This window comes from Heterodontus francisci, chromosome 3, assembly GCF_036365525.1.
Source record: "Heterodontus francisci isolate sHetFra1 chromosome 3, sHetFra1.hap1, whole genome shotgun sequence".
Taxonomy (NCBI): Eukaryota; Metazoa; Chordata; class Chondrichthyes; order Heterodontiformes; family Heterodontidae; genus Heterodontus; species Heterodontus francisci.
This window is the reverse complement of record NC_090373.1, coordinates 114,843,469-114,871,355: the sequence shown is the minus strand read 5'-3', so window position 1 is coordinate 114,871,355 and position 27,887 is coordinate 114,843,469. Positions and strand designations below refer to the sequence as shown.

The following is a 27,887-nucleotide window of genomic DNA, read 5'->3' as shown; positions in this document are numbered from 1 at the left end:
ACTAACAATCTTAAATTGGTAGTCAGCATAATTCTTAGCACACTGAGGATTATTTAGCAAATGTTGTCCAATCGCGGAATCACATCTAATGTTGGGGACTATGTTTTGAGTTTTGCAAGCATGGGCTGGTTGGATACAGTCCGTACCTTGACGTCTTAATGGGCTCCATCCTGCGTTCAAATTCACCTTTCAAATGGAGCAGTCAAATGAGCTCCCTTTTCGTGACGTACTAGTTGAGAAATCTGCTAAGGGTCCTGAGCCATTTGCTCACCGTGCAGGCCTGATGCTGAAATCGGGTGAATCAAAGGCATCCTGCGTGAAAATGCTACACTGATCAGATCATCTCTTACTGTATATCGCGCAGACTTATGAACGGGCCTAATGCCTTTTGCAGTCTATCTCAGATTACCCTGGAAGGGTAATGTATCCCAAAAATTTGAGCAACAGGTGAAGCTAACTGTTACACGCTGCTACTATGCAGTAGCAACATGTGTAGTGTTCGCCACTAACAGGATGCTGCTGTCAAGCCAAAAAGATGTTCTGTCTATCTGTAATATATGAATTTCAATGCTAGTGTGATGCTAGGTATATAGGCTGTACGTCCCAAAGACTGGTGGATCGTATCAAACAACATGTCCCTTCCGCTGTTTGGGCAAGATACAGACTGTACCCAACCAGCCCGTGCTTGCAAAACTCAAAACACAGTGTCCAACATTAGATGTGATTCTGCGATTGGACAACATTTGCTAAATAACCCTCAGTGTGCTAAGAATTACGCTGACAGCCAATTTAAGATTGTCAGTAGGGCTCGCAGTGTGGTGCATTTGCGTGTACTGTACGCTACATACGAGTTAATACACGGGGCCTTGTTTGCAGACAGAAAGACTATGTACACACATTGCACCTGTTTCAGCTAAACAAAATAAGTGACAGCCATTCGCTGGTTCATTCCTCAAGGCAATGCCTTGACCAATCAGAGTCAAGCTGCCTGATTTAAATGTCAAACCAAGCTTGGCAGTTAACTGTCAGTCACCATAAATTGCTGCATTCACCATGGCAACGCCTCTACCAATCAGAGTCCATTTGCCAACCAATCAGCACTCTCTTCTCATATAGTATAAATTTGTTGCTTCCCTTACATTGGTAATTTTGCGGATTGTCCTAATGAGGGCAAGACAAAAAGCTTTGACAAAATGTCTCTGTTTTCAGCAATGCTCAAGTTCTGTACTACCAAACGACTATTATATTTATCGTCTGTGTAATGTTTTGGTTACCTTCAGAAGGTTGTTGATGAGATAAAGAAAAATGCTGAGGATGATTTGTTTTTGATAAATGAAACTCGAAGAGCTGAGCTTGCCTTCAGTGGAGAAAAGATGACAGAGTGGACAAGAACTAGGTTTTTAAAAAGCTGTGATAAAATGTAGATCTAACTAGGTTACTTAATTTTGTTTATGGTTGCATAACTAGGTGATACAAATATAAAGTAAATGAATTCTCAAGTGAGGCGAAAGATTAGAAATTTTTTTCCCATGTAGTATGGAATAGGCTTCCAGCCAAGTCAATTACTGCTGTGTTGATTAACACAATTAAAGTGGGTAGATATGATCAGAAATGGGAGAGAGCTGTGTATGCAAAGAGATGATTGAATGCTATAGGAATATAAATGCTCATGAGCTGCAGAGAATGAATAAGGCAATGAGGGTGGATACTCTGAAGTTTCATTTGATTATTATTTGAGGGGATAGGGAGAAACTTTACAGAACAGTGCCTCAGAGCTAGAATCCATGATGACCAGATTCTGACCAAAAATCTCTGAGAGCTTGTGCACCATTGAGTCCTTTCCTACAGCCCACTGAGATCACTACCCGTTGGATTCCACAGCGGATGGTGGGCTCAGATACATTTTACCAATATGTTGTGCTTTGGAAGGGCCTTAATGAACTGTGTGTCCTTTTATCCATGCTTTCTTCTTAGTAGAAATGAGTTAACTGAATTGTCTGAGCACCGAAAGGATAAAGTTGATAATTTATTAGTACTTTCTATTTGCCAGCCAAGAAGTATCATCCTCCATATATTATTTATATATTGTGTGGTTTGTAGAAAGTCTAGTGCAGAATAACATTAAGTAATATGAATTGAAGAGTAATTAGTCAAGGATGAATGACAATTGTCATGTTTTGTCCGTTTTATTACTAAACTGTTTCCAAGTAATTGTGCTGCCACCCATTGGTGTGGCATTACTCTATTATACTGCAGGATGAGTTGGCAGTGAGAAAACTGCTCAATCTCATGCACAATTGCTTTGAAGCTGCAAATGTGTCTGCCAGCATGCTAATCTCACTCATTTACAATTGATGCAGTTACATTTGTGCTTCTATAAATCTGATGAAAATTTTCTTTGCTACTGGGAAAGGCTTTCACTGACCAGCAATACTGAAAGCCAATACTGCATAAGGGTATCACTGCTTCTAACAGCAAGAGCATTCAGTAATTTGTACTGTCTTAGCAGGGAATTCAAGGTTCAAAGGGGGCTCCAGATTATTGTTCTTCAAGTTTTATTTAAATTAGGCTTTTGGGTTCAGGAAAAGCTTACTTAGAACTTTTACTTGTGGTTGTTCACCTCAGATCAGATAAGTTGGAAAGAATTTGCAATGATGTGAACCATTTGGTTTGTTAGGAGTGGGTTAGGTAAGTAGAAGGACATTTTGCTGTTCATGTAGTGTACATGGACTTCCAAAAGGCATTTGATACAATGCTGCACAACAGACTTGTGAGCAGTGTCATAGCTTTTGGAATAAAAGGGACAGTGGCAATGTGGGTATGAAATTGGTTGAGTAACAGGAAACAGAGTAGTGGTTCATGGATGTTCTTTTGGGCTGGAGGAAGGTTTGTAGTGGGGTTCCCCAGGGATCCATGTTGGGACCCTTGCTTTTCCTGATTATATATTAATGACCTAGACCTTAGTGTCCAGGCACAATTTCAAAGTTTGCAGATGATATGAAACTTGGAAGCATTGTGAATTGTGAGGAGGGTAGTGTAGTACCTCAAAAGGACATAGACAAGTTGGTGGAATGGGCAGACAGGTGGCAGATGAAGTGCAATGCAGAGAAATGTGAAGTGATTCATTTCGGTAGGAAGAACATGGAGACACAATATAAAATAAAGCGTACAGTTCTAAAGGGGGTGCAGGAGCATAGAGACCTGGGTTTATATGTGCATAAGTCATTAAAGGAGGCAGGACAGGTTGAGAAAGTGGTTAATAAAGCATAGAGTATGGCTTTATTAATAGCAGCATAGAGTACAAGAGCAAGGAAGTTATGTTGAACTTGTATGAGATACCAGATCGGCCTCAGCTGGAGTGTTGCATCCAATTCTGGGTGCCGCACTTGAGGAAAGATGTGAAGACATTGGAAATAGTGCAGGAAAGATTCACGAGAATGTTTCCAGGGAAGAGGAACTTCAGTTATGAAGATAGATTGGAGAAGTTGGGACTCTTTTCCTTGGCTGAGAGGAGATTTAATAAAGGTATTCAAAATCATGAGGGGTCTGGACAGATTAGATAGGGAGAAACTGTTCCCATTAGTGAAAGAACGGAGAACAAGAGGACACAGATTTAAAGTAATTTGCAAGAGCAACATGAGGGAAAAAATTTTCACGCAGTGAGTGGTTAGGGTCTGGAATGGACTGCCTGAGAGTGTGGTGGAGACAGGTTCAATCAAGGCCTTCAAAAGGGAATTAGACTGTTATCTGAAAAGAAAGAATGTGTAGGGTTACGGGGAGAAGGCGTGGGAATGGCATTAGGTGAATTGCTCATTCGCAGAGCTAGTGCCAACACAATGGGACGAATGTCCTCCTCCGATGCTGTAACAATTCTGTGATTCTCTCTTTACATACTTGTATGTGTAAAGCAGTTGAAGACTGGGCGATGCAAGTTTCCTTTTCTCCCCCTCAGCAGATTTTGTTTAATCAGTATAAAGGACATTAAGCAAAACCTAATGTACAATTTTGTTGACAAAGTTCAAATAAATTTTTTTGTTGTTGTTAAAACCAGTCTTCTCAATTAAAATGTGGAATCAGTGTTGTCCTCTTCCAAATTTGATTATAACCACGCTGATCAGTAGATTTTGTTTCAAATGAAACTTCAATCATTTGGTCATTCATTGTGACCTCCTTTGGCTTAGTAATGGATGTCATAGTTCATAAAATGAATTGGAAACCTCATTATGTAGTTGTTAAACTTAGCCACTCTTTTATCACTTTTTTCACCAAATATATACAATAAAATAGTTTGATTTGTACCTTTTTGGTATTGTCAAATGTACCTATGAGTTCCTTTTTCCACTTTGTGTTCAAATTCTGTGCAGTGACACATGTGTGATTTGCTGTTGATGTATATTGAGTCTTTGACAAATATAATTTTTAGTAATTTCTGAATAGTGTACTTTGGCACTGATTTTTCCATGACTTAGTTGTTGGGACTCAATTGATGAATAGTACCAAATATCTTGTTTATCTAAAGTCTATCGGCTGACTTTTAAAAATGCTTGCTTTGCTGTAGTTTTCCTTTTTGATTAATGAGCAGCTCATTTTCACTTTTACTAGGTGACATAGGGAACTACTATTATGGCCAGGGACATCCTATGAAACCACACCGAATCCGTATGACCCATAATCTGTTGTTGAATTATGGCTTGTACAGAAAGATGGAAATCTACGTAAGTTGGTCCTTGTATTTTATAAACCTGATCAATTTGGGGAGTGGTGAAAGAAAACTGGCAGTAATGTAACCAACTTATTCTTATTTTTCCATTAGCGGCCACACAAGGCCACAACTGAGGAGATGACAAAATACCACAGTGATGACTACATCAAATTTCTGCGGTCAATACGACCAGATAACATGTCAGATTACAGCAAACCGATGCAGAGATGTAAGAATGCAATTTAAATTGTATTGTACAATGCAGTCATATAGGACCAAAAATTTAGGATTTATGAACGCTCTACAGATGGGTAATCCTGGACTGAAGTGTTCACGATTACCTTTAGGAAATTGGACAGGTCATCCAATATTTGGTACAAGGGAGTCCACCGTTTGAACTTTGTCCCATCACTCATATGTTCAAATATATCTCATGCTGTGATAACAGCCTCTCCCTCTCTCTCTGCCAGTTGCATATCTGAAATGATTGTGTAACTTCAGTTCTGTTTCTGGTTGGTATGAAAAGACTATAAATGGTATTTTCCCTCAAATTACATAAGGATGCATGTAATTTTAAGCCCACCAATTTGTTGACATGTTAGTTTAAGGACAATTTGTTGTTATTGATTATGCAATCAATCAGGATCGACTGCAACCAATATGGTGGGTATGTTGAGTTTAATCAGAGTTTAAGATGGAATATAACACACTAGTTATACAGCAAAGCATATGACCGTGACAACCATGACTAGTTTTATAACTCCCTTCCATCTCATCTCTGGCCTTCAAACTAGCTTTCATTGGTTTCATTGTTTGTATTGTCCTGTTATTGTTTATTTATGCTCAGAGCTGTACATGAGGCCTGTTAATAAGCTGTTCATAGAGTCATAGAGTTATACAGCACAGATATAGGCCCTTCGACCCATCGTGTCTATGCCGGCCATCAAGCACCTATTTGTTTTTTCCCGCGCTTGACCCGTAGCCTTGTATGCTATGGCGTTTCAAGTGTTCATCTAAATACTTGTTAAATATTGTGAGGGTTCCTGCCTCTACCACCCCTTCGGGCACTGTGTTCCAGATTCCAACCACCCTCTGGGTGAAAAAAATTTTCCTCAGGTCCCCTCTAAACCTCCTGCCCCTTACCTTAAAACTATACCCCCTCCGCTAAGGGAAAATGTTTCTTCCTATCTATCCTATCAAAGCCCCTCATAATTTTGTATACCTCAATCATGTTCCCCCCTCAGCCTTCTCTGCTCTAAGGAAAACAACCCTAGCCTTTTCAGAAATAAAAACAAGAAATGCTGGAAATACTCAGCAGGTCAGGCAGCATCTGTGGCGAGAGAAGCAGAGTTAACGTTTCGGGTCAGTGACCCTTCTTCGGAACTGGCAAATATTAGAACTGTCAAAGGTTATAAGCAAGTAAAGCGGGGGTGGGGCAAGAGATAACGAAGGAGAAGGTGTAGATTGGACAAAGCCACAGAATAGCTGACCAAAAGGTCATGGAGCAAAGGCAAACAATATGTTAATGGTGTGTTGAAAGACAAAGCATTAGTACAGATAGGGTGTTAACGGACTGAAAATTGAACAGCAGCAAGTACAAACATGAAAAAAAAGTGGGTATGCAAACTGAACAAACGAAGATAAAATGAAATAAACATACAAAAAAATGTAAAAAAGAAAAAATAACTAAAAATGCAAGTAAAATGGGGGCCCGTCATGCTCTGAAATTATTGAACTCAATGTTCAGTCCGGCAGGCTGTAGTGTGCCTAATCGGTAAATGAGATGCTGTTCCTCGAGCTTGTGTTGATGTTCACTGGAACACTGCAGCAAGCCCAGGATAGAGATATGAGCATGAGAGCAGAACGCATCTTCCCCTCCCTTCCCCTGTCAGCATTCCGAAGGGATCGTTCCCTCCGCGACACCCTGGTCCACTCCTCCATTACCCCCACCTCCTCGTCCCCTTCCCATGGCACCGTCCCCTGCAATCGCAGGAGGTGTAATACCTGCCTATTTACCTCCTCTCTCACTATCCCAGGCCCCAAATACTCCTTTCAGTTGAAGCAGCGATTTACTTGTACTTCTTTCAATGTAGTATACTGTATTCGCTGCTCACAATGTGGTCTCCTCTACATTGGGGAGACCAAACGTAGACTGGGTGACCGCTTTACGGAACACCTCCGCTCAGTCCACAAGCAGGACCCTGAGCTTCTGGTTGCTTGCCATTTCAACACTCCCCGCTGCACTCATGCTCACATCTCTATCCTGGAATTGCTGCAGTGTTCCACTGAACATCAACGCAAGCTCGAGGAACAGCATCTTATTTACTGATTTGGCACACTACAGCCTGCCGGACTGAACATTGAGTTCAATAATTTCAGAGCATGACGGGCCCCCCATTTTACTTTCATCTTTAGTTATTTTTTATTTTTTACATTTTTTTTGTATGTTTATTTCATTTCATCTTAGTTTGTTCAGTTGGCTTACCCACTGTTTTTTTTCATGTTTGTACTTGCTGCTGTTCAATCTTCAGTCCGTTAACACCCTAGCTGTACTAATACTTTGTCTTTCAACACACCATTAACATACTGTTTGCCTTTGCTCCATGACCTTTTTGGTCAGCAATTCTGTGGCCTTGTCCAATCTACACCTTCTCCTTCGTTATCTCTTGCCCCACCCCCGCTTTACTTGCTTATAACCTTTGACATTTCTAATATTTGCCAGTTCCAAAGAAGGGTCACTGACCCGAAACATTAACTCTGCTTCTCTCTCCACAGATGCTGTCAGACCTGCTGAGTATTTCCAGCATTTCTTGTTTTTATTTCAAATTTCCAGCATCCGCAGTATTTTGCTTTTATCCTAGCCTTTTCAGTCTCTCTTCATAGCTGAAATGCTCCAGCCCAGGCAACATCCTGGTGAATCTCCTCTGCACCCTCTCCAGTGCAATCATATCCTTCCTATAGTGCGGTGACCATCATAACCTCCCTGCTCTTATACTCTGTGCCTCGGCTAATAAAGGCAAGTATCCCATATGCCTTCCGAACCACCTTATCTACCTGTGCTGCTGCCTTCAGTGATCTATGGACAAGTATACCAAGGTCCCTCTGTACTTCCTAGAGTCCGACCATCCATTGTATATTCCCTTGCCTTGTTAGTCCTCCCAAAATGCATCACCTCACACTTCTCAGGATTAAATTTCATTTGCTACTGCTCCGCCCATCTTACCTCATAACTGCTATCCAGACAGGTGGTCTAATTCCTTAGCAGACTATTGAACCATAGAATTGTTAATTGAAGTAACTTCTATTCTACTTTCACACTACATTTCAGCAAGCATCTTAATTAAGCAAGGTTAACAGAAAATCCTAAAACAGCCTTAGGTATGTTTGAAGTATGGTTGTTTAAGTATCTCCCCAGTTGCTCTCCCACTATTGCAGCAGCCTTGACTGACCATAGCCCCTTTCTGTTTAAGGTACAGCTGTCATCATCTAAGAATGATTATTCCACTAGCTTTGTTTCTAGAGAAATAAAACCTTAAACAGTTTCCAGTAAAACAAATCTTACAGGACTTACCTATTCCTTTACCTATTTCAAGCTGATCTTATAGGGGCAGCACAGTGGCGCAGCGACCCGGGTTCAATTCTGGGTACTGCCTGTGTGGAGTTTGCAAGTTCTCCCTGTGTCTGCGTGGGTTTCCTCTGGGTCATCCGGTTTCCTCCCACATGCCAAAGATTTGCAGGTTGGTAGGTTAATTGGCCATTATAAATTGCCCCTAGTATAGGTAGGTGGTAGGGAACTATAGGGACAGGTGGGGATGTGGTAGGAATATGGAATTAGTGTAGCATTAGTATAAATGGGTGGTTGATGATCGGCACAGACTCGGTGGGCCGAAGGGCCTGTTTCAGTGCTGTATCTCTAAACTAAACTATATATATATACATTGCTAAAAAAAGACATGCTGTCGAAGCTTCAGGCGGGATAGAGGGGGATGTAAAAGGGGAGTTGCATTACTGGTTAAGGAGAATATCACAGCTGTACTGCGGGAGGACACCTCAGAGAGGTCATGCAGCGAGGCAATATGGGTGTAGCTCAGGAATAGGAAGGGTGCCGTCACGATGTTGGGGGTTTACTACAGGCCTCCCAACAGCCAGCGGGAGATAGAGGAGCAGATATGTAGACAGATTTTGGAAAGACGTAAAGGTAACAGGGTTGTGGTGGTGGGTGATTTTAACTTCCCCAATATTGACTGGGACACACTTAGTGCTAGGGGCTTGGATGGGGCAGAATTTGTGAGGAGCATCCAGGAGGGCTTCTTGAAACAGTATGTAGATAGTCCAACTAGGGATGGGGCCATTCTGGACCTGGTATTGGGAAATGAGCCCGGCCAGGTGGTCGAAGTTTCAGTGGGGGAGCATTTCGGGAGCAGTGACCATAATTCCATATGTTTGAAGGTACTTGTGGATAAGGATAAGAGTAGTCCTCGAGTGAAGGTGCTAAATTGGGGGAAGGCTAATTATTACAATATTAGGCAAGAACTGAAGAATTTAGATTGGGGGCGGCTGTTTGAGGGTAAATCAACATCTGACATGTGGGAGTCTTTCAAACGTCAGCTGATTAGAATCCAGGACCAGCATGTTCCTGTGAGGAAGAAAGACAAGTTTGGCAAGTTTCGGGAAGCTTGGATAACACGGGATATTGTGAGCCTAGTCAAAAAGAAAAAGGAAGCATTTGTAAGGGCTGGAAGGCTAGGAACAGATGAAGCACTTGAGGAATATAAAGACAGTAGAAAGGAACTTAAGCAAGGAGTTAGGAGGGCTAAAAGGGGTCATGAAAAGTCATTGGCAAACAGGATTAAGGAAAATCCCAAGGCTTTTTATACATATATAAAGAGCAAGAGGGTAACCAGGGAAAGGGTTGGCCCACTCAAGGACAGAGATGGGAATCTATGCGTGGAGCCAGAGGAAATGGGTGAGGTGCTAAATGAGTACTTTGCATCAGTATTCACCAAGGAGAAGGACTTGGTGGATGATGAGCCTAGGGAAGGGAGTGCAGATAGTCTCAGTCATCTCATTATCAAAAAGGAGGAGGTGTTGGGTGTCTTGCAAAGCATTAAGGTAGATAAGTCCCCAGGGCCTGATGGGATCTACCCTAGAATACTGAGGGAGGCAAGGGAAGAAATTGCTGGGGCCTTGACAGAAATCTTTGCATCCTCATTGGCTACAGGTGAGGTCCCAGAGGGCTGGAGAATAGCCAATGTTGTTCCTTTGTTTAAGAAGGGTGGTAAGGATAATCCAGGAAATTATAGGCCAGTGAGCCTTACGTCAGTGGTAGGGAAACTATTAGAGAGGATTCTTCGGGACAGGATTTACTCCCATTTGGAAACAAACGAACTTATTAGCGAGAGACAGCATGGTTTTGTGAAGGGGAGGTCGTGTCTTACTAATTTGATTGAGTTTTTTGAGGAAGTGACAAAGATGATTGATGAAGGAAGGGCAGTGGATGTTGTCTATATGGACTTCAGTAAAGCCTTTGACAAGGTCCCGCATGGCAGACTGGTGCAAAAGGTGAAGTCACACGGGATCAGAGGTGAGCTGGCAAGATGGATACAGAACTGGCTCAGTCACAGAAGACAGAGGGTAACAGTGGATGGGTGTTTTTCTGAATGGAGGGATGTGACTAGTGGTGTTCCGCAGGAATCAGTGCTGGGACCTTTGCTCTTTGTAGTATATATAAATGATTTGGAGGAAAATGTAGCTTGTCTGATTAGTAAGTTTGCGGACGACACAAAGGTTGGTGGAGTTGCGGATAATGATGAGGATTGTCAGAGGATACAGCAGGATATAGATCGGTTGGAGACTTGGGCGGAGAAATGGCAGATGGAGTTTAATCCGGACAAATGTGAGGTAATGCATTTTGGAAGGTCTAATGCAGGTGGGAGGCATAAAGTAAATGGCAGAACCCTTAGGAGTATTGACAGGCAGAGAGATCTGGGCGTACAGGTTCAAAGGTCACTGAAAGTGGCAACGCAGGTGGATAAGGTAGTCAAGAAGGCATACGGCATGCTTGCCTTCATCGGTCGGGGCATAGAGTATAAAAATTGGCAAGTCATGTTGCAGCTGTACAGAACCTTAGTTAGGCCACACTTAGAATATTGCGTGCAATTCTGGTCGCCACACTACCAGAAGGACGTGGAGGCTTTGGAGAGGGTACAGAGGAGGTTTACCAGGATGTTGCCTGGTCTGGAGGGCATTAGCTATGAGGAGAGGTTGGAAAAACTCGGATTGTTTTCACTGGAACGACGGAGGTGGAGGGGCGACATGATAGAAGCTTACAAAGTTATGAGCGGCATGGACAGAGTGGATAGTCAGAAGCTTTTTCCCAGGGTGGAAGAGTCAGTTACTAGGGGACATAGGTTTAAGGTGCGAGGGGCAAAGTTTAGAGGGGATGTGCGAGGCAAGTATTTTACACAGAGGGTGGTGAGTGCCTGGAACTTGCTGCCAGGGGAGGTGGTGGAAGCAGATACGATAGCGACGTTTAAGAGACATCTTGACAAATATATGAATAGGAAGGGAATAGAGGGATATGCGCCCCGGAAGTGCAGAAGGTGTTAGTTTAGGCAGGCATCAAGATCGGCGCAGGCTTGGAGGGCTGAATGGCCTGTTCCTGTGCTGTTCTGGTCTTTGTTCTTTGTCGAAGCTTTTCACCTTGCACTCATCAGGACAACGTATGAATGACAAATTTCAAAGGAAGCAGCAGCATGAGGAAAAGGTTGCTGATTGGTTAGCAAGTTGACTCTAATTGGTCGAGGAGCTGCCATGGAGGAAAGCACCAGGAACTAAGTCCCCATGCTATTGCTCTTTTCAAATATAAGATGCAACACCTGGACATGTTCCTTTTGTCTGCAGAGGGCAGGTTCTAGCGTATGAATATATGTAGCTTCTAGCAAGCCATGTTATGAGCCTGACCGATAATAAATTGGTTGTTAGTGTAGTTCTTAGCATGCTCGGGATCGTCCAGCGTATGCTGTCCAATCAATAGGGTCTTAAAAGAAGTGACTCCTGAGATAGCAGATGCATTGGTTTTAATTTTCCAAAATTCCCGAGATTCGGGGAAGGTTCCATTAGATTGGAAAATAGCCAATGTAATTCCTTTATTCAGAAAGGGAGGGAGACAAAAAGCGTGAAACTGCAGGCCAGTTAGCTGAACATCTGTCTCAGGGAAAATGTTAGAAGCTATTATTAAAGACATTATAGAGGGCACTTAGAAAAATTCAAGGTAATCAGGCAGAATCGACATGGTTTTGTGAAAGGGAAATCATGTTGAACCAATTTATTGGAGTTCTTTGAAGAAGTAACACGTGCTGTGGATGAAGGGAAACTGGTGGATGTACTGTACTTCGATTTCCGGAAGACATTTAATAAGGTGCCACATCAAAGGTTATTGCAAAAAATAAGAGCTCATGGTGTAGGGATAACATAATTGCATGGATAAAAGATTGGCTAGCTAACAGGAAACAGAGAGTAGGCATAAATGGGTCATTTTCTGGTTGGCAAGATATATCTTGGGTGTGCTGCAAGGATCAGTGCTGGGCCTCAACTTTTTACAATTTGTATAAATTCTTGGATGAAGGGATCGATGATATGGTTGCTAAATTTGCTGGTGACACAGGTAGGAAAGTAAGTTATGAAGAGGACATAAGGAGGCTACAAAGGGATATAGATAGGTTAAGTGAGTGGGCAAAGATCTGGCAAATAGAGTATAATGTGGGAAAATGTGAAATGGTCCATTTTGGCAGGAAGAATAAAAAAGCATATTATTTAAATGGTGAGAGATTGCAGAGCTCTGAGATGCAGAGGGATCTGGGTGTCCTCGTGCATGAATAGCAGAAGGTTAGCATGCAGGTTCAGCAAGTAATTAGGAAAACTAATAGAATGTTATAGTTTATTGCGAGGGGAATTGAATACAAAAGTAGGGAGGTTATGGTTCAGTTATACGAGGCATTGGTGAGACCACATCTGGAGTACTGTTTACAGTATTGGTCTCGCTATTTAAGGAAGGATGGAAATGAGTTGGAAGCAGTTCAGAGATGATTTACCAGACTAATACCTGGAATGGGCAGGTTGTCTAATGAGAAAAGGTGGACAGGCTAGACTTGTATCTGCTGCAGTTTAGGACAGTAAGAGGTGACTTGGTTGAAACCCCCGGAGGGGTCTGGACAGGGTGGATGTGGAAAGGATGTTTCCCCTTGTGGGAGAATCTGGAACTAGGGGTCATTATTTAAAAATAAGGGATTGCCTATTTAAGACAGAGATGAGGAGAAATTCTTTTCTCAGAGGTTCAGGAGTCTTTGGAACTCTATTCCTCAAAAGGCAGTGAAAGCAGAGTCTTTAAATATTTTTAAGGCAAAGCTAGATAGATTTTTGATGAGGGTGTGAAAGGTTCTTGGCGGTAGGTGGGATTGTTGAGCCGAGGTGACAATCAGATCATCCATGATCTTATTGAATGGCGGAGCAGGCTTAAGGGGCCGAGTGGCCTATTCCTCCTAATTTGTATGTTTGTACGTTACCTGGTTTGGCCTACATGTGCCTCCGGATCCACAACAATGTGGTTGACTCTTAACTGCCCTCTGAATTTGCCTCGCAAGCCACTCAGTTGTCAAGGGCAATTGGGGATGGGCAACAAATTCTCACCTTGCCAGTAATGCCCACATCCCATGAAAGTTTATAAAAACAAAGTAGTGGGAACAATATGGACTGATGATTTGAGTGTGCCCATATATCAAGGCTTATTGTTTGAAAAATAGATTTTAATGTGTTCAGAAATCTTCTGTCTTAATAAACCCAGTGCCAGGTGCTGTCTCTTTCAAAAATTATACCAAACAAATCCAGTGTATTAATCCTTAATTTTAATATTTGCTGGAGTTGCACGTAAGATTTTTAAATTCTTTTTATTTCTACAGTTAATGTTGGAGAAGATTGTCCTGTATTTGATGGAATGTTTGAATTTTGTCAATTATCAACAGGAGGTTCAGTGGGTGAGTTATTGTAGGATTTCTGGGCATGCATTTTTGCATTGACAGCTATTTACCTGACATCACGTTTTTATGTAATTTATTGAAAATTTTATTGCAAGTACAATTTTATACTGAGTAAGCCGAAAGAATTTCCATGTTCCTCTTCCACATAGCTGCAGCAGTAAAACTCAATCGGCAACAGACTGACATCGCAGTCAATTGGGCTGGAGGTCTTCATCATGCCAAGAAGTCAGAGGCATCAGGTTTTTGTTATGTCAATGATATTGTTCTCGCCATTCTTGAATTGCTGAAGTAAGTACAGCAGCTGTTGTCTTTTTAATGAGAATAACTGACTTTGTTTGGCTTATTCTGTAGAACTACAGTGTTGTCCCAGTGTACAAATAATCAGTAAACTTTCTGTGTCGTAAAATTGCTTAAGGGAGAATTAAGTTTAAATTGGCACAATCTTAAATTTTCCAAAGAAGGTACCTGTACAATATTTTAGACTTTTAATATTGCTAGGTAGAGGCATAAAATTATGTAGAAATACAACATGAAACAGGTCACTTGGCACACCCAATCTGTGCTGGTGTTTATCTTTCCCACATCCTTGTTTCTGTATCCCTACTGTACCAATATCCCTTTGCAACTTCCTTTGGTCTTCACAGTTATTTACTGTGCCTCCCTCTAACCTTATATCTGAATCATTGACAACCTGTCCCAAAATAATACCCCATGGAACACTGCTACCCACTTCTAATTACTGAGAACTGCCCTTAAGTACTAGTCTGTGTCTTCCTTCGAACCAGTTTTTAACTCAGTTTGTTCCTTTTGCGCTATTTCCATGCCCTTAATCTTCTCCAATATTTTCCTGTGTGGCACCTTGTCAAAGGCTTTCTGAAAGTTCATGGACACCACATCCACTGCATTTTATCCATTCACCATATCCTCTTAAAAGAGCTTTATCTTTAGAGTCATAGCATTATACAGCACAGGAACAGTCCCTTCGGCCCATCGTGTCTGTGCCAGCCATCAAGTACCTCTCTATTGTAAACCCATTTTCCAGCACTTGGCCCATGGCCTTGTATGCTATGGCGATTCAAGTGCTCATCTAAATACTTCTTAAATGTTATGAGGGTTCCTGCCTCTACCAACCCTTCAGGTAGTGTGTTCCAGATTCCAACCACCCTCTGGGTGAAAATTATTTTTTCTCAAATCCCCTCTAAACCTCCTGCCCCTTACCTTAAGTCTATGCCCCTTGGTTATCATAAGGTCATAAGAACTAGGAGCAAGAGTAGGCAATTCAGCTCCTCGAACCTGCTCTGCCATTCAATACGATCATGGCTGATCTCATCTAGGCCTCAACTCCACTTTCTTGCCCGTTCTCCATAACCCTTCAACCCTTTACTAATTAAAAATCTGTCTATCTCCTCCTTATATTTACTCAATGTCCCAGCATCCACCGCGCTGTGGGGTAGTGAATTCCACAGACTCATGACCCTTTGAGAGAAATAATTTCTCCTCATCTCTGTTTTAAATCTGCTACTCCTTATCCTAAAACTATGACCTCTCGTTCTAGATTGCCCCACAAGAGGAAACATCCTCTCTACATCTACTTTGTCAATCCCCTTAATCATCTTATATACCTCAATTAGATCTCCTCTCATTCTTCTAAAATCTAGAGAGTAAAGGCCTAAACTGCACAACCTCTTTTCATAAGACAAACCCCTCATCCCTGGAATGATTGACACCTCCACTAAGGGAAAAAGTTTCTTCCTATCTATCCTATCAATGTCCCTTATAATTTTGTATAGCTCAATCAGGTCCCTCCTCCGCCTTCTCTGATCTAAGGAAAAGAACCCTAACCTATCCAGTCTCTCTTCATAGCTGAAATGCTCCAGCCCAGGCAACATCCTGGTGAATCTCCTCTGCACCCTCTCCAGTGCAATCACATCCTTCCTCTAGTGTGGTGACCAGAATTGTACGCAGTACTCCAGCTGTGGCCTAACTAGTGTTTTATACAGCTCCATCATAACCTCCCTGCTCTTAATTTCTATGCCTCAGCTAATAAAGGCAAGTATCCCATATGCCTACCTAACCACCTTATCTATCTGTACTGTTGCCTTCAGTGATCTATGGACAAGTACACCAAGGTCCCTCTGACCCTCTGTGTTTCCTAGAGTCCTAACGTCCATTGTATATTCCCTTGCCTTGTTAGTCCTCCAAAAATGCATCACCTCACACTACTCAGGATTAAATTCCATTTGCAACTGCTCCACCCATCTTACCAGCCCATCTATATCGTTCTGTAATCTAATGCTTTCCTCCTCACTATTTACGACACCACCAATTTTCGTGTCACCTGCAAACTTAGTGATCATGCCTCCTATATTCGCCTCCTAAATCATTAATGTACGCTACAAACAGCAAGGGTCCCAGCACCGATCCCTGCAGTACACCACTAGTCACAGGCTTCCACTCGCAAAAACAACCTTGGGCCATCACCCTCTGCCTCCTGCCACTAAGCCAATTTTGGATCCAATTTGCCAAATTGCCCTGGATCCCAATGGCTGTTAGCTTCTTAACCAATCTCCCATGCGGGACCTTATCAAACGCTTTGTCAAATGTGACCTTCCTTTCTGAAGTCCATGTTGACTGCTTTTAATTATTTCCCTTCATCTAGATATTTAGTAATTTCTTCATCTTTAATGATTCTAAAATTTTCCCTACCCCAAATTTTGAACTAATTAGTTTGTAATTACTCAGGTTAGCTTTGTGACCTATTTTGGAAAATGGTATTACATTGCCTATTCTCTTTTTTTTTTCCTATTCGTTCTTGGGATGTGAATGTCGCTGGCTAGGCCAGCATTTATTGCCCTCAGGCAGGTGGTAGTGGGCTGCCTTCTTGAACCGTTGCAGTTCATGTGGTGTAGCTACATCCATAGTGCTGTTAAGAGGGGAATTCCAGATTTTGACCCAGCAACAGTGAAGGAACAATGATATAGTTCCAAGTCAGGATAGTGTGTGACTTGGGGAGCTTGCAGATGGTGGTGTTCCCATTAGTCTGCTGCCCTTGTCCTACTAGGTGGTAGAGATCGCAGGTTTAGAAGGTGCTGTTGAAGGAGTCTTGGTAAGTTGCTGCAGTGCATCTTGTAGATAGTACACACTGCAGCGACTTTGCACCAGTGGTGGAGGGAGTGAATGTTTAAGGTGGTGGATGGGGTGCTGATCAGGCAGGCAACTTTGTCTTGGATGGTATCAAGCTGCTTGAGTTTTGGAGCTGCACCCATCCAGGCAAGTGGAGAGTATTCCATCACACTCCTGACTTGTGCCTTTTAGATGGTGGCCAGGCTTTGGTGAGTCAGAACGTGAGTTACTCGCCACAGAATCCCCAACCTTTGACCTACTGTTGTAGCCACAGTATTTATATGGCTGGTCCAGTTACGTTTCTGGTCAATTGGCAACCCCAGGATGTTGATAGTGGGGGAATTCAGCGATGGAAATGTTGTTGAACATCAAGGGAAGATGGTTAGGTTCTCTCTTGTTGGAGATGGTCATTGCCTCGCACTTATGTGGCACGAATGTTATTTGCCTCTTATCAGCCCAAGCCTGATTGTTGTCGTGGTCATGCTGCATGCTAGCATCAACTACTTCAGTATCTGATGAGTTGCAAATAGTACTGAACACTATGTAATCCTCAGTGAACATCCCCACTCCTGGCTTTATGTTGGAGGGAAGGTTCTTGATGAAGCAGCTGAAAGTGGATGGGCTTCGGACACACCCCTGAGGAGCTCATGTAGCGATGTCTTGGGGTTGAGATGATTGGCCTCCAACAGGCACACCATCTTCCTTTGTGTTAGGTATGACTCCAATTGGTGGAGTGTTTTTCCTCTGATTCCCATTGATTTTAATTTTGCTAGGGGCTCCTTGATGCCACATTTGGTCATATCTTGCCTTGATGTCAAGGACAGTCATTCTCACCTCCACCTCTGAAATTCAACTCTTTCGTCCATTTTTATACTAAGGCTGTAATGAGGTCTGGAGCCGAGTGGCCCTGGCAGAATCCAAATTTGAGCATTAGTGAGCAGGTTGTTGCTGAGTAAGTGCCACTTGATAGAACTGTCGACGACACCTTCCATCACTTTGCTTATGATTGAGAATTGACTGTTGAGGCTGTAATTGGCCATGTTGGATTTGTCCTGCCTTTTGTGGACAGGACATACCTGGGCAATTTTCTCCTTTGTCGGATAGATGCCAGTATAGTCAATGAACTGAAATAGCTTGGCTTGGCCTGGCTAATTCTGGAGCACAAATCTTCAGTACTGCAACTGGTGTGTTGTCAGAGCCCCAAGTCTTTGCTGTATCCAGTGCCTTCAGCTGTTTCTTGATATCACGTGGAGTGAACTGAATTGTCTGAAGACTGGCATCTATGATGGTGGGGACCTCAGGAGGATGCCGAGATGGATCATCTACTTGGCACGTATGAATGAAGATGGTCATAAGTGTTTCAGCCTTGTCTTTTGTACTGACGTGCCAGGCTTCCCCCATCATTGAAGATCAGATGTTTGTGGAGCCCTCTCCTTAATTGTCCACCACCATTCACGACTGGATGTGGCAGGACTGCAGAGCTTTGGTCAGATCCACTGGTTGTGGGATCACTTAGTTCTGTCTGTCGTATGCTGCGTCTGCTGTTTAGCATGCATGTAGACCTGTGTTGTAGCTTCACCACGTTGGCAGTTCATTTTTAGATATATCTGCTGCTGCTCCTGACATGCTCTCCGACACTCTTCATTGAACCAAGGTTGGTCCCCTGGCTTGATGGTAGTGATAGAGTGAAGGATATGCCAGGCCATGAGAGTACAAATTGTGGTTGATTGCAATTCTGCTGCTGCTGATGGTCCACAACGTCACATGGATGCCCAGTTTTGAGCTACTAGATCGGTTCTGAATTTAGCACAGTGGTAGTGTCACACAACACAATGGAGGGTATCCTCAGTGTGAAGACGGGACTTTGTCTCCACAAGAACTGTGCAGTGGTCACTCTGACCAATACTGTCATGGACAGATGCATTTGCAGCAGATAGATTGGAGAGGATGTGGTCAAGTAGATTTTACCCTCTTGTTGGTTCTCTCATTACCTGCCGCAGGCCCCGTCTGGCAGATATATCTTTCAGGATTCGAGCAGCTCGGTCAGTAGTGGTGCTACCGAGCCACTCTCAGTGATGGGTATTGAGGTCCGCCACCCAGATTACATTCTGTGCCCTTGCCACCCTCAATGCTTTTTCCAAGTGATGTTCAGCTTGGAGGAGCGCTGATTCATCAGCTGAGGGGGTGCAGTAGATGGTAATTAGCAGGAGGTTTCCTTGCCTGTGTTTGACCTGATGCTATGAGACTTCATCAGGTCCGGAGTTGATGTTGTGGACTCCCATGGCCACTGCCTCCTGAATTTATGCCACTGTGCTGCCACCTCTGGTGATGGATTATGATAGAGGAGTTTGCGACATTGGTTGTAAGGTATGATTTGGTGAGTATGACTATTTCAGGCTATTGCTTTACTCGTCTGTGGGACAGCTCTCCCAATTTTGACACAAGTCCCCAGATGTTAGTGAGGAGGACTTCATAGGGTCGACTGGGTAGGTAATGCCTTTGTCATTTCTGGTGCTTAGTCCGATGCTGGGTGGTCCATCTGGTTTTACTTTTATTCAAATTTTCTGTAGTGGTTTGATATAATTGAGTGGCTTGCTAGGCCATTTCAGAGGGCGGTTAAGAGTCAACCACATTCCTGTGGGTCTGGAGTTATGTGTAGGCCAAATCGGGCAAGGATGGCAGCTTTCCTCCCCTAAAGGGCATTAGTGAACCAGATTTTTTTTTTTTACAATAATCCAGTAGTTTCATGATCATTATTAATGAGACTAGCATTTCATTCCAGATTTATTAATTAAATTTAAATTCCCCCAGCTGCCTTGGTGTGAATTGAACTCATGTCTCAGGAGTATTATGGGCCTCTGGATCACTAGTCCAGTAGCATTACCACTCTGCTACTGTTCCCTCAAGACAACTTCTAGGGCCTCTAGCTTTCTACCCCTAACACCCACTTCACCAGCCTCCCTCAGGTCCCAGCCCTTAGTGCTCCTTTATCTTAAATAACATCTTCAGTACTTTTCTTGCTGATATTTCTCATCTCACTTTTAATCAGTTCACAATTTACCTCCACCCCAATATCCTTTTCTTTTGTGAGCATTGAAACAAAGTACTTGTTGAATATCCTTGCCAATTTTTGTTTATCTTTTCTCGGGTCCTGCCTCATATTTAACAATTCTCTTTTTACTAATGTATCTGTATAATACTTTGCTGTTCTTTCTAATATTGTGAGATTCTGTCTTTATATTCCCTCTTTGCTGCTCTTATCCTGCTCTCATCCTTTTTCTTTATCTTTTCATATTCACTCATTTTTATAATCTATAGATCCCTTAGGCCCTCTTCAATTTTAGTTTGTTTCTAACCTCTTTATTTATTCGCAGCATCCTGAAATTTGAAGTCGTCTCCTTTTTTAATGGTATGTATTTATTCTGCAGCTTTTCAATCTTTTTAAAACTGTCCCATTGATAATCTGCAAACCTGTGTGTCAATTTCTCTTTTTGTATCACCTCGGCTAGCTCACTCCTCATCTTTCCAAAATCTTCCCTATTCCAATCTGATGACCTTATTGTACTAACCTTTCCCATTCCTTTTAGTTCTTTAACTGTATCATCATATGACTACTCCCGAGGTGCTCACCCACATTTAACTCCCCTATCTGATCTATTTTGTTACTCATAACTAGACCTAGCAATGCTTCTCCCTTCATAGGCATCTGAATATACTGCTTGAAGAAGTACATATTTTAGAAATTCCATTCCATTTGCTCTGTTTAGTCCCTCTGTCTTAATTGAGTAAGTAGTTAAAACCTTTTAGGACAATAATTTGTTCCTACTCTTCCTAATGTGTCTACTTATTTCCCTCCCGACAATGATCGGGGAGTCATAGTACAGCCTAAGTAATGTAACAATCTCTTTTATTAATCTTTGACCTCTAACTATATTGACCCTCTACCTTATTTTTGTGTACATCACTTCAGTGTTGAAATGCTGCACTGTTAGAGTTGGTGTCTTTCAGATGTGATGTAAAATCTGTCTGCCCTCCTATGTGGACATAAAAGATCCCATGGCACTATCTGGAGGCTCGGGCAGCATTTATTTCTGAACCAACATCTAAAGCAGATGATATAAGAGCAAAATACTGCAGATGCTGGAAATCTGAAATAAAAACAGAAACTGCTGAAAATAAATGCCATGGATGCTGCCAGACCTGCTATTTTCAGCATTTTCTATTTTTATCTAAAGTAAATGATCGATCCACTTATTTCCTTGCTGTTTGTGGGAACATGCTGTGAACAAATTGACTGGCTCATTTCCCTACACGACAACAGTGACTACAGTTCAACAGTACTTCATTGGCTGTAAAGCACTTTGGGACCTCCTGAAGTCATGAAATGCACTATTTAAATTCAAGTTTGTTTTTCCCCCTTTTACCAGTTCTGTTCATACCATGTATTCCTTCAGCAATATTGCCATTTCTATCTTACCTATTCTGTTTCTGCTAAAAATATTATAATCCAATATGTTTAGTTTCCACTCTGTAAAGTTTGCAGTCAAATTTCTGTTGGTGCCATTAAATCTAGTTGCTTCTAATTTCCCTGGTTTATTTTCCACTTTTTAATACATGCACTTCATCGTTTTATTATTCATTTCCTTTTTTGTCCAAGCTCACACCTCATTCCTATATTTCAGTCGTTTCCTTGTTCAGAACACTGTTTATGTTGATCTGATTTTCTGCCACTCATCCCTTTATTTCTTTCGTGTACAATTCTTTTTGCTGTGTTCTCTATTTGTATATTAACCTCATCTAATTCTACATTCCTTAATTGTCTTTTCAAATTGCTTTTATTTTCCCTACTCCCTTTCGAGTTTAAGTGACTCTTCACTTTCCTCTTTATGCATTTTGCAATTTTTCTTTGAGTCCCTTTCTGCTCAAATATAGCCTATCTTTTTAACAATAGCTCCCAGTTTTCCCCAGAGCTGGTGTAAGTAACTCCATAAATTGGAAATCCTTTTCCTGACATTGCCTTTTTAGGCACGTGTTGACCTCCCTCAATTACTGTGCATTCCTATTATAGCTCATGATTGGGAACGTAATGCAGAGATCACCACCCTTTTCCCAAATCTGCTTCTTAATAACCTAACTCTGCCCACCCCTCCATTTTCAGGGTTTAGGGCCCTTCCTTCCTTGTAATGTTAACTCACATGTGGACAACAATGAGTGGCTGCTGTGGTTCCCCTTCCACAATCTTTTCCAGTCATTTTGGAGTGCTCCTTACGCTAGCATCCGGAAGTAACAAAGTGTCAGGGACTCTCTCTGGACTGTAAAAAATAGTGTCCACCCTCTATCAAGTCTCCCATTACTACAGCATTCCTAACTAAATTACTAATTTAGATTTAGACTAATTTAGAGAAGATACTGAGGGATAGGATCTATTCCCATTTGGAAGAAAATGGGCTGATCAGTGATAGGCAACATGGTTTTGTGCAGGGAAGGTCATGTCTTACCAACTTAATAGAATTCTTTGAGGAAGTGACAAAGTTGATTGATGAGGGAAGGGCTGTAGATGTCATATACATGGACTTCAGTAAGGCGTTTGATAAGGTTCCCCATGGTAGGCTGATGGAGAAAGTGAAGGCGCATGGGGTCCAAGGTGTACTAGCTAGATGGATAAAGAACTGGCTGGGCAACAGGAGACAGAGGGTAGTAGTGGAAGGGAGTTTCTCAAAATGGAGACGTGTGACCAGTGGTGTTCCACAGGGATCCGTGCTGGGACCACTGTTGTTTGTGATATACATAAATGATTTGGAGGAAAGTATAGGTGGTCTGATTAGCAAGTTTGCAGACACTAAGATTAGTGGAGTAGCAGATAGTGAAGGGGACTGTCAGAGAATACAGCAGAATATAGATAGATTGGAGAGTTGGGCAGAGAAATGGCAGATTGAGTTCAATCAGGGTAAATGCGAGGTGATGCATTTTGGAAGATCCAATTCAAGAGTGAACTATACAGTAAATGGAAAAGTCCTGGGGAAAATTGATGTACAGAGAGATTTGGGTGTTCAGGTCCATTGTTCCCTGAAGGTGGCAACGCAGGTCAATCGAGTGGTCAAGAAGGCATACGGCACGCTTTCCTTCATCGGACGGGGTATTGAGTACAAGAGTTGGCAGGTCATGTTACAGTTGTATAGGACTTTGGTTCGGCCACATTTGGAATACTGCGTGCAGTTCTGGTCGCCACATTACCAAAAGGATGTGGATGCTTTGGAGAGGGTGCAGAGGAGGTTCACCAGGATGTTGCCTGGTATGGAGGGCGCTAGCTATGAAGAGAGGGTTGAGTAGACTAGGATTATTTTCATTAGAAAGGCGGAGGTTGAGGGGGGACCTGATTGAGGTGTACAAAATCATGAGAGGTATAGACAGACAGGGTGGATAGCAAGAAGCTTTTTCCCAGAGTGGGGGATTCAAATACTAGGGGTCACGAGTTCAAAGTGAGAGGGGAAAAGTTTAGGGGGGATATGCGTGGAAAGTTCTTTACGCAGAGGGTGGTGGGTGCCTGGAACGCGTTGCCAGCGGAGGTGGTAGATGCGAACATGATAGCGTCTTTTAAGATGTATCTAGACAGATACATGAATGGGCAGGAAGCAAAGAGATACAGACCCTTGGAAAATAGGCGACATGTTTAGGTAGAGGATCTGGATCGGCGCAGGCTTGGAGGGCCGAAGGGCCTGTTCCTGTGCTGTAATTTTCTTTGTTCTTCTTTGTTCTTTGTAATCATCTCTGCCAAATTAACTTTTTTGGGGCCATCATAGTCCATTTGATGGTCCTGTGCAGAGTCCTCATCCACCACACAGGACGACAGTGGTTCAAACCTGTTGCAGTGAGTAATTTGCTCTGGGCATTCCTGCCACAGCCTTTTCATTCCCCTGACCTATGGGTAGTTGCCACTCCTTCCTGTATCATATCTATCAACAGGTTGACTTCCCTGTAAAATTCATGTTTCAGAAACCTCTCTCCCTGCCTGATGTCAGTTCTGAGATCTTGAGCTTGTTGTCACCTCCGAGGCTACCTTTCTTAGAATCATAGAATGATACAGCAAAGAAGGAGGCCATTTTCCTATCATGCCTTAGCAGGTTCTTTGAAAGAGCTAGCCAATTAGTACTACTCATTTTCTTTCCAAAGCCCAGCAAATGTTTGCTTTTCGAGTATTTATCCAATTCCCTTTTGGAATTTATTATAACATACGAATTAAGAGCAGGAGTAGACGCCTCGAGCCTGATCCGCCATTCAATAAGTTCATGGCTGAACTGATTACTCCACATTTCCACCTACCCCCGATAACCTTCCACCCCCTTGCTTATCAAGAATCTATCTACCTCTGCCTTACAAATATTCAAAGACTCTGCTTCCATTGCCTTTTGAGGAAGAGAATTCCAAAGACTCACGACCCTCAGAGAAAAAAATTCTCCTCATCTCTGTCTTAAATGGGTGACCCCTTATTTTTAAACAGTGACCCCTAGTTTGAGATTCTCTCACAAGGGGAAACAACCTTTCCACATCCACCCTGTCAAGATCCCTCAGGGCCTTACATGTTTCAATCAAGTCGTCTCATACTCTTCTAAATTCCAGCGGATGCAAGCCTACCCTGTCCAATCTTTTCTCGTAAGACAGGTCACCCATTCCAGGTATTAGTTTAATAAACCTTCTCTGTACTGCCTCCAATGCATTTACATCCTTCCTAAAATAAGGAGACCAGTACTGTACACAGTACTGCAGATGTGGTCTCATCAATGCCCTGTATAGCTGAAGTATAACCTCCCTACTTTTGTATTCAATTCCCCTCGCAATAAACGATAACAAAATAAATAAACTTTCACTCAGAATATAAAAAGGAATGGAGCAGAAAAAGAAACAAAATACGTCCGGTTTCGGTTTTAAAAAAAAAAGAGAAAAAAATAGGTAAATTGGCCATTGTAAATTGCCCCTAGTGTAGGGAGGAGGTAGGGGAATTGAGGGGATTACTGTAGGGTTAGTATAAATGGGTGGTTCTTGGTTGGCACAGACTCGGTGGGCCTAAGGGCCTGTTTCAGTGCTGTATCTCTAAATAAATAAACAAACTATAACATTCTAATAGCTTTCCTAATTACGTGCTGTACCTGCATACTAACCTTTTGCGATTCATGCACTAGGACTCCCAGATCCCTCTGCATCTCAGAGCTCTGCAATCTCTCACCATTTAGATAATATGCTTTTTATTCTTCCTGCCAAAGTGGACAATTTCATACTTTCCCACATTATACTCCATTTGCCAGGTCTTTGCCCACTCACTTAACCTATCTATATCCCTTTGTAGCCTCCTTATGTCCTCTTCACAAGTTACTTTCCTATCTATCTTTGTGTCATCAGCAAATTTAGCATTCATACCTTCGGTCCCTTCATCTAAGTCATTTATATAAATTGTAAAAAGTTGAGGTCCCAGCACAGATCCCTGTGGCATACCACTCAATACACCTTGCCAACCAGAAAATTACCCATTTATGCTTACTCTCTGTTTCCTGTTAGCTAACCAATCTTCTCTCCCTGCCAATATATTACCCCCTACACCATGAGCTTTTATTTTCCGCAATAACCTTTGATGTGGCACCTTATCGAATGCCTTCTGGAAATCTAAGTACAGTGCATCCACCTACTTTTACCACCCTTTCAGGCAGCGCATTCCAAATCATCATAATTCGGTGTGTAAAACTTCACTTCTTGCTATAAATATTGTACTCAAGTTTTAATTTTGTATTCTTTATCCAGTTAACTTTCAGTTAAACTACTCTGCTGCACTTTCCACCCAACCACCGTCATGGTCTTTGATTATAAATGAGTTTCAGCTGCTCAGTCAGACCAATTATACAATAGATTAATTAACCTAACCAGTTACCTGTTTAATGCCAACTCTCTACCAGTTAGACACATTTCTATTTACAGTTCTGTTAGAGGTAAAAAAAAAACAACAAAGAACACAAAAGGGGAAGGAGGTGAAATTCATCTTTGGGGCTGCAAAAAGAGCTGTCCATTCTGCACTCTGCCTGATATTCCTTTGCATTGAAAGGATAGGACTTGTGTATAACACAGATTTCTGCTGCCTTTTTGTGCCCGCACTGAAGTTAAATTTCACTCTCGATATTCTAAGCTACTTACTACTGAAGTCCCACTCTAGCCAAATATCTTGTGGAAGTACTGTTTTTACTCCGTTTCCACCTCATTCTGTTAATCGTTCACTTTGTGGTATGCTCTCTTCTCGACCTGGCATCCTAGGAGACATTTTGATATAGCAAAATCCCCATCAGTGATATGAGGAAAATATGAACGGAGAAGAACTGCAGGGGAAATTCTACACCAAGCACATATTCACAGAATTCCAGCTGTTTTAAAGTACAAGACAGTAATGCAGAATATTGTTTCGGCTAAAATAAAACCATATTCATAGACTCCCTCCTAAATGACAGTGTCCCATTTGAACACTTTATTTATAGCAAGCACAGTCCTAAAGAGATTTTCTATTTCCACAGATATCATCAGAGAGTTTTGTATATTGACATTGACATCCACCATGGAGATGGTGTGGAAGAGGCTTTTTATACAACAGACCGTGTGATGACGGTTTCATTCCATAAATATGGTGAATATTTCCCTGGCACAGGTGATCTTCGGGTGAGTGTTTCAGTACAAAAGAAGTTCAGAAGTACAAGCTTCAATATCAAAACTAAATTATTTTAATAACTTTAGACGACCAAATGCCTGAAAGTGGCCTCCTAGTCTGAAAAGCATGAAAGCATTGTGCATGGTTAGGATTCACAACTGAATAGGAGGTTATATTTGTCAGTGTGAATACACTGTTTGGTTCAGGCCTTAGGACAAGTGCCGATAATTGCCTGTTTCCTGTCTTTCAAACATGACATTAATTTATAGAAAATGTTTGCCATTTTTTGTTCTAAACAATAACCTGCAAAAATCTACAAAAATAAGTACAAACAGGAGCAAACTGCTGAGAAACTTTGTTTATAGTACAGTCTGATTTTGTTGTTCTGATCTTTGCAAATTATTGACTTGATTCTAAAGAAATAGCAAGTTAATAGGCACTCGAAACAACTGAGCAAGCTTCTTAGTTTTGTTCCATGTAATGCCAAAACAAACGTGGTAGGATTAATTTATAAAATGTACCACAGTTTTAGCAATGATTTACGTAATAGCCTTATCTCTTCACTGTGTGTGGAATTGTTGCCTTGATTTGGGTTACTGGCCAGATGTCTTAGATTGCAATCTGCATACAGTCATGATGGCCCAGCAGGTTATGTTGTAGTGATGTATTCTGCCAGATGGTGAAACTGTATAGCAGCTGGTATTTTTTTTTCCCCTTTTTAAAAACAAAGATACTCAATTGTATGAGGACACTTGCATCCTGGCAGCTTGGAAATGTTGTGAATTTGAGTTCAAGATCTGAAAGACATTATTCTAACCTGATGTGACTACCGAGTACCTTCATTAGTCAATGATTACAACCCTTTTAAATAAACGATTTAACTTAGGGATGTCTGGAGAGCGATGGGCAATAGTTTTGGTTTGACCTCTGGAATGTGATAAGATTGTCCAAATTCATTCACGTAAGACATAACAATCAACAGGGTATCAACGTGTATTTGGAGTTCCAGTAATCCAGAGACAAAGCTTGTAGTGCAGGTTGGAAACCCAAGGAAAAATTAAGTGACAATCTAAAGACACAAATATATCTGAAAACACAGTCTCAAGGTGTAGATGTTCCATGCACTAAAAATAATGTTTGTGCAGTATTCAATAATTACTGTGCCTCAAAATTGGCTTTGAATTCATATTTTCTTTATCTCGTATCTATAGGATATAGGTGCAGGGAAAGGTAAATATTATGCTGTTAACTTTCCACTGCGCGATGGAATTGATGATGAATCTTATGAGCTGATATTCAAGCCAGTATGTATTTTTAATTTTCTTTTACTCATTTAGTAATTATTTAA

General features: G+C 41.8%; 1 protein-coding gene across 2 annotated transcripts in view; it reads left to right on the top strand.

Annotated features, from left to right (window-relative positions):
• LOC137359901 (histone deacetylase 2) overlaps positions 1 to 27,887 on the top strand; it is an 85,830-nt gene that overhangs the window by 38,794 nt on the left and 19,149 nt on the right. For both annotated transcript variants that reach the window (XM_068025557.1, XM_068025556.1), the window contains 6 exons: positions 4,603 to 4,715; positions 4,814 to 4,931; positions 13,660 to 13,734; positions 13,887 to 14,025; positions 26,409 to 26,550; positions 27,751 to 27,843. In XM_068025557.1, coding sequence (XP_067881658.1) covers positions 4,603 to 4,715; positions 4,814 to 4,931; positions 13,660 to 13,734; positions 13,887 to 14,025; positions 26,409 to 26,550; positions 27,751 to 27,843 — 680 coding nt within the window. The remainder of the gene's footprint in view (positions 1 to 4,602; positions 4,716 to 4,813; positions 4,932 to 13,659; positions 13,735 to 13,886; positions 14,026 to 26,408; positions 26,551 to 27,750; positions 27,844 to 27,887) is intronic.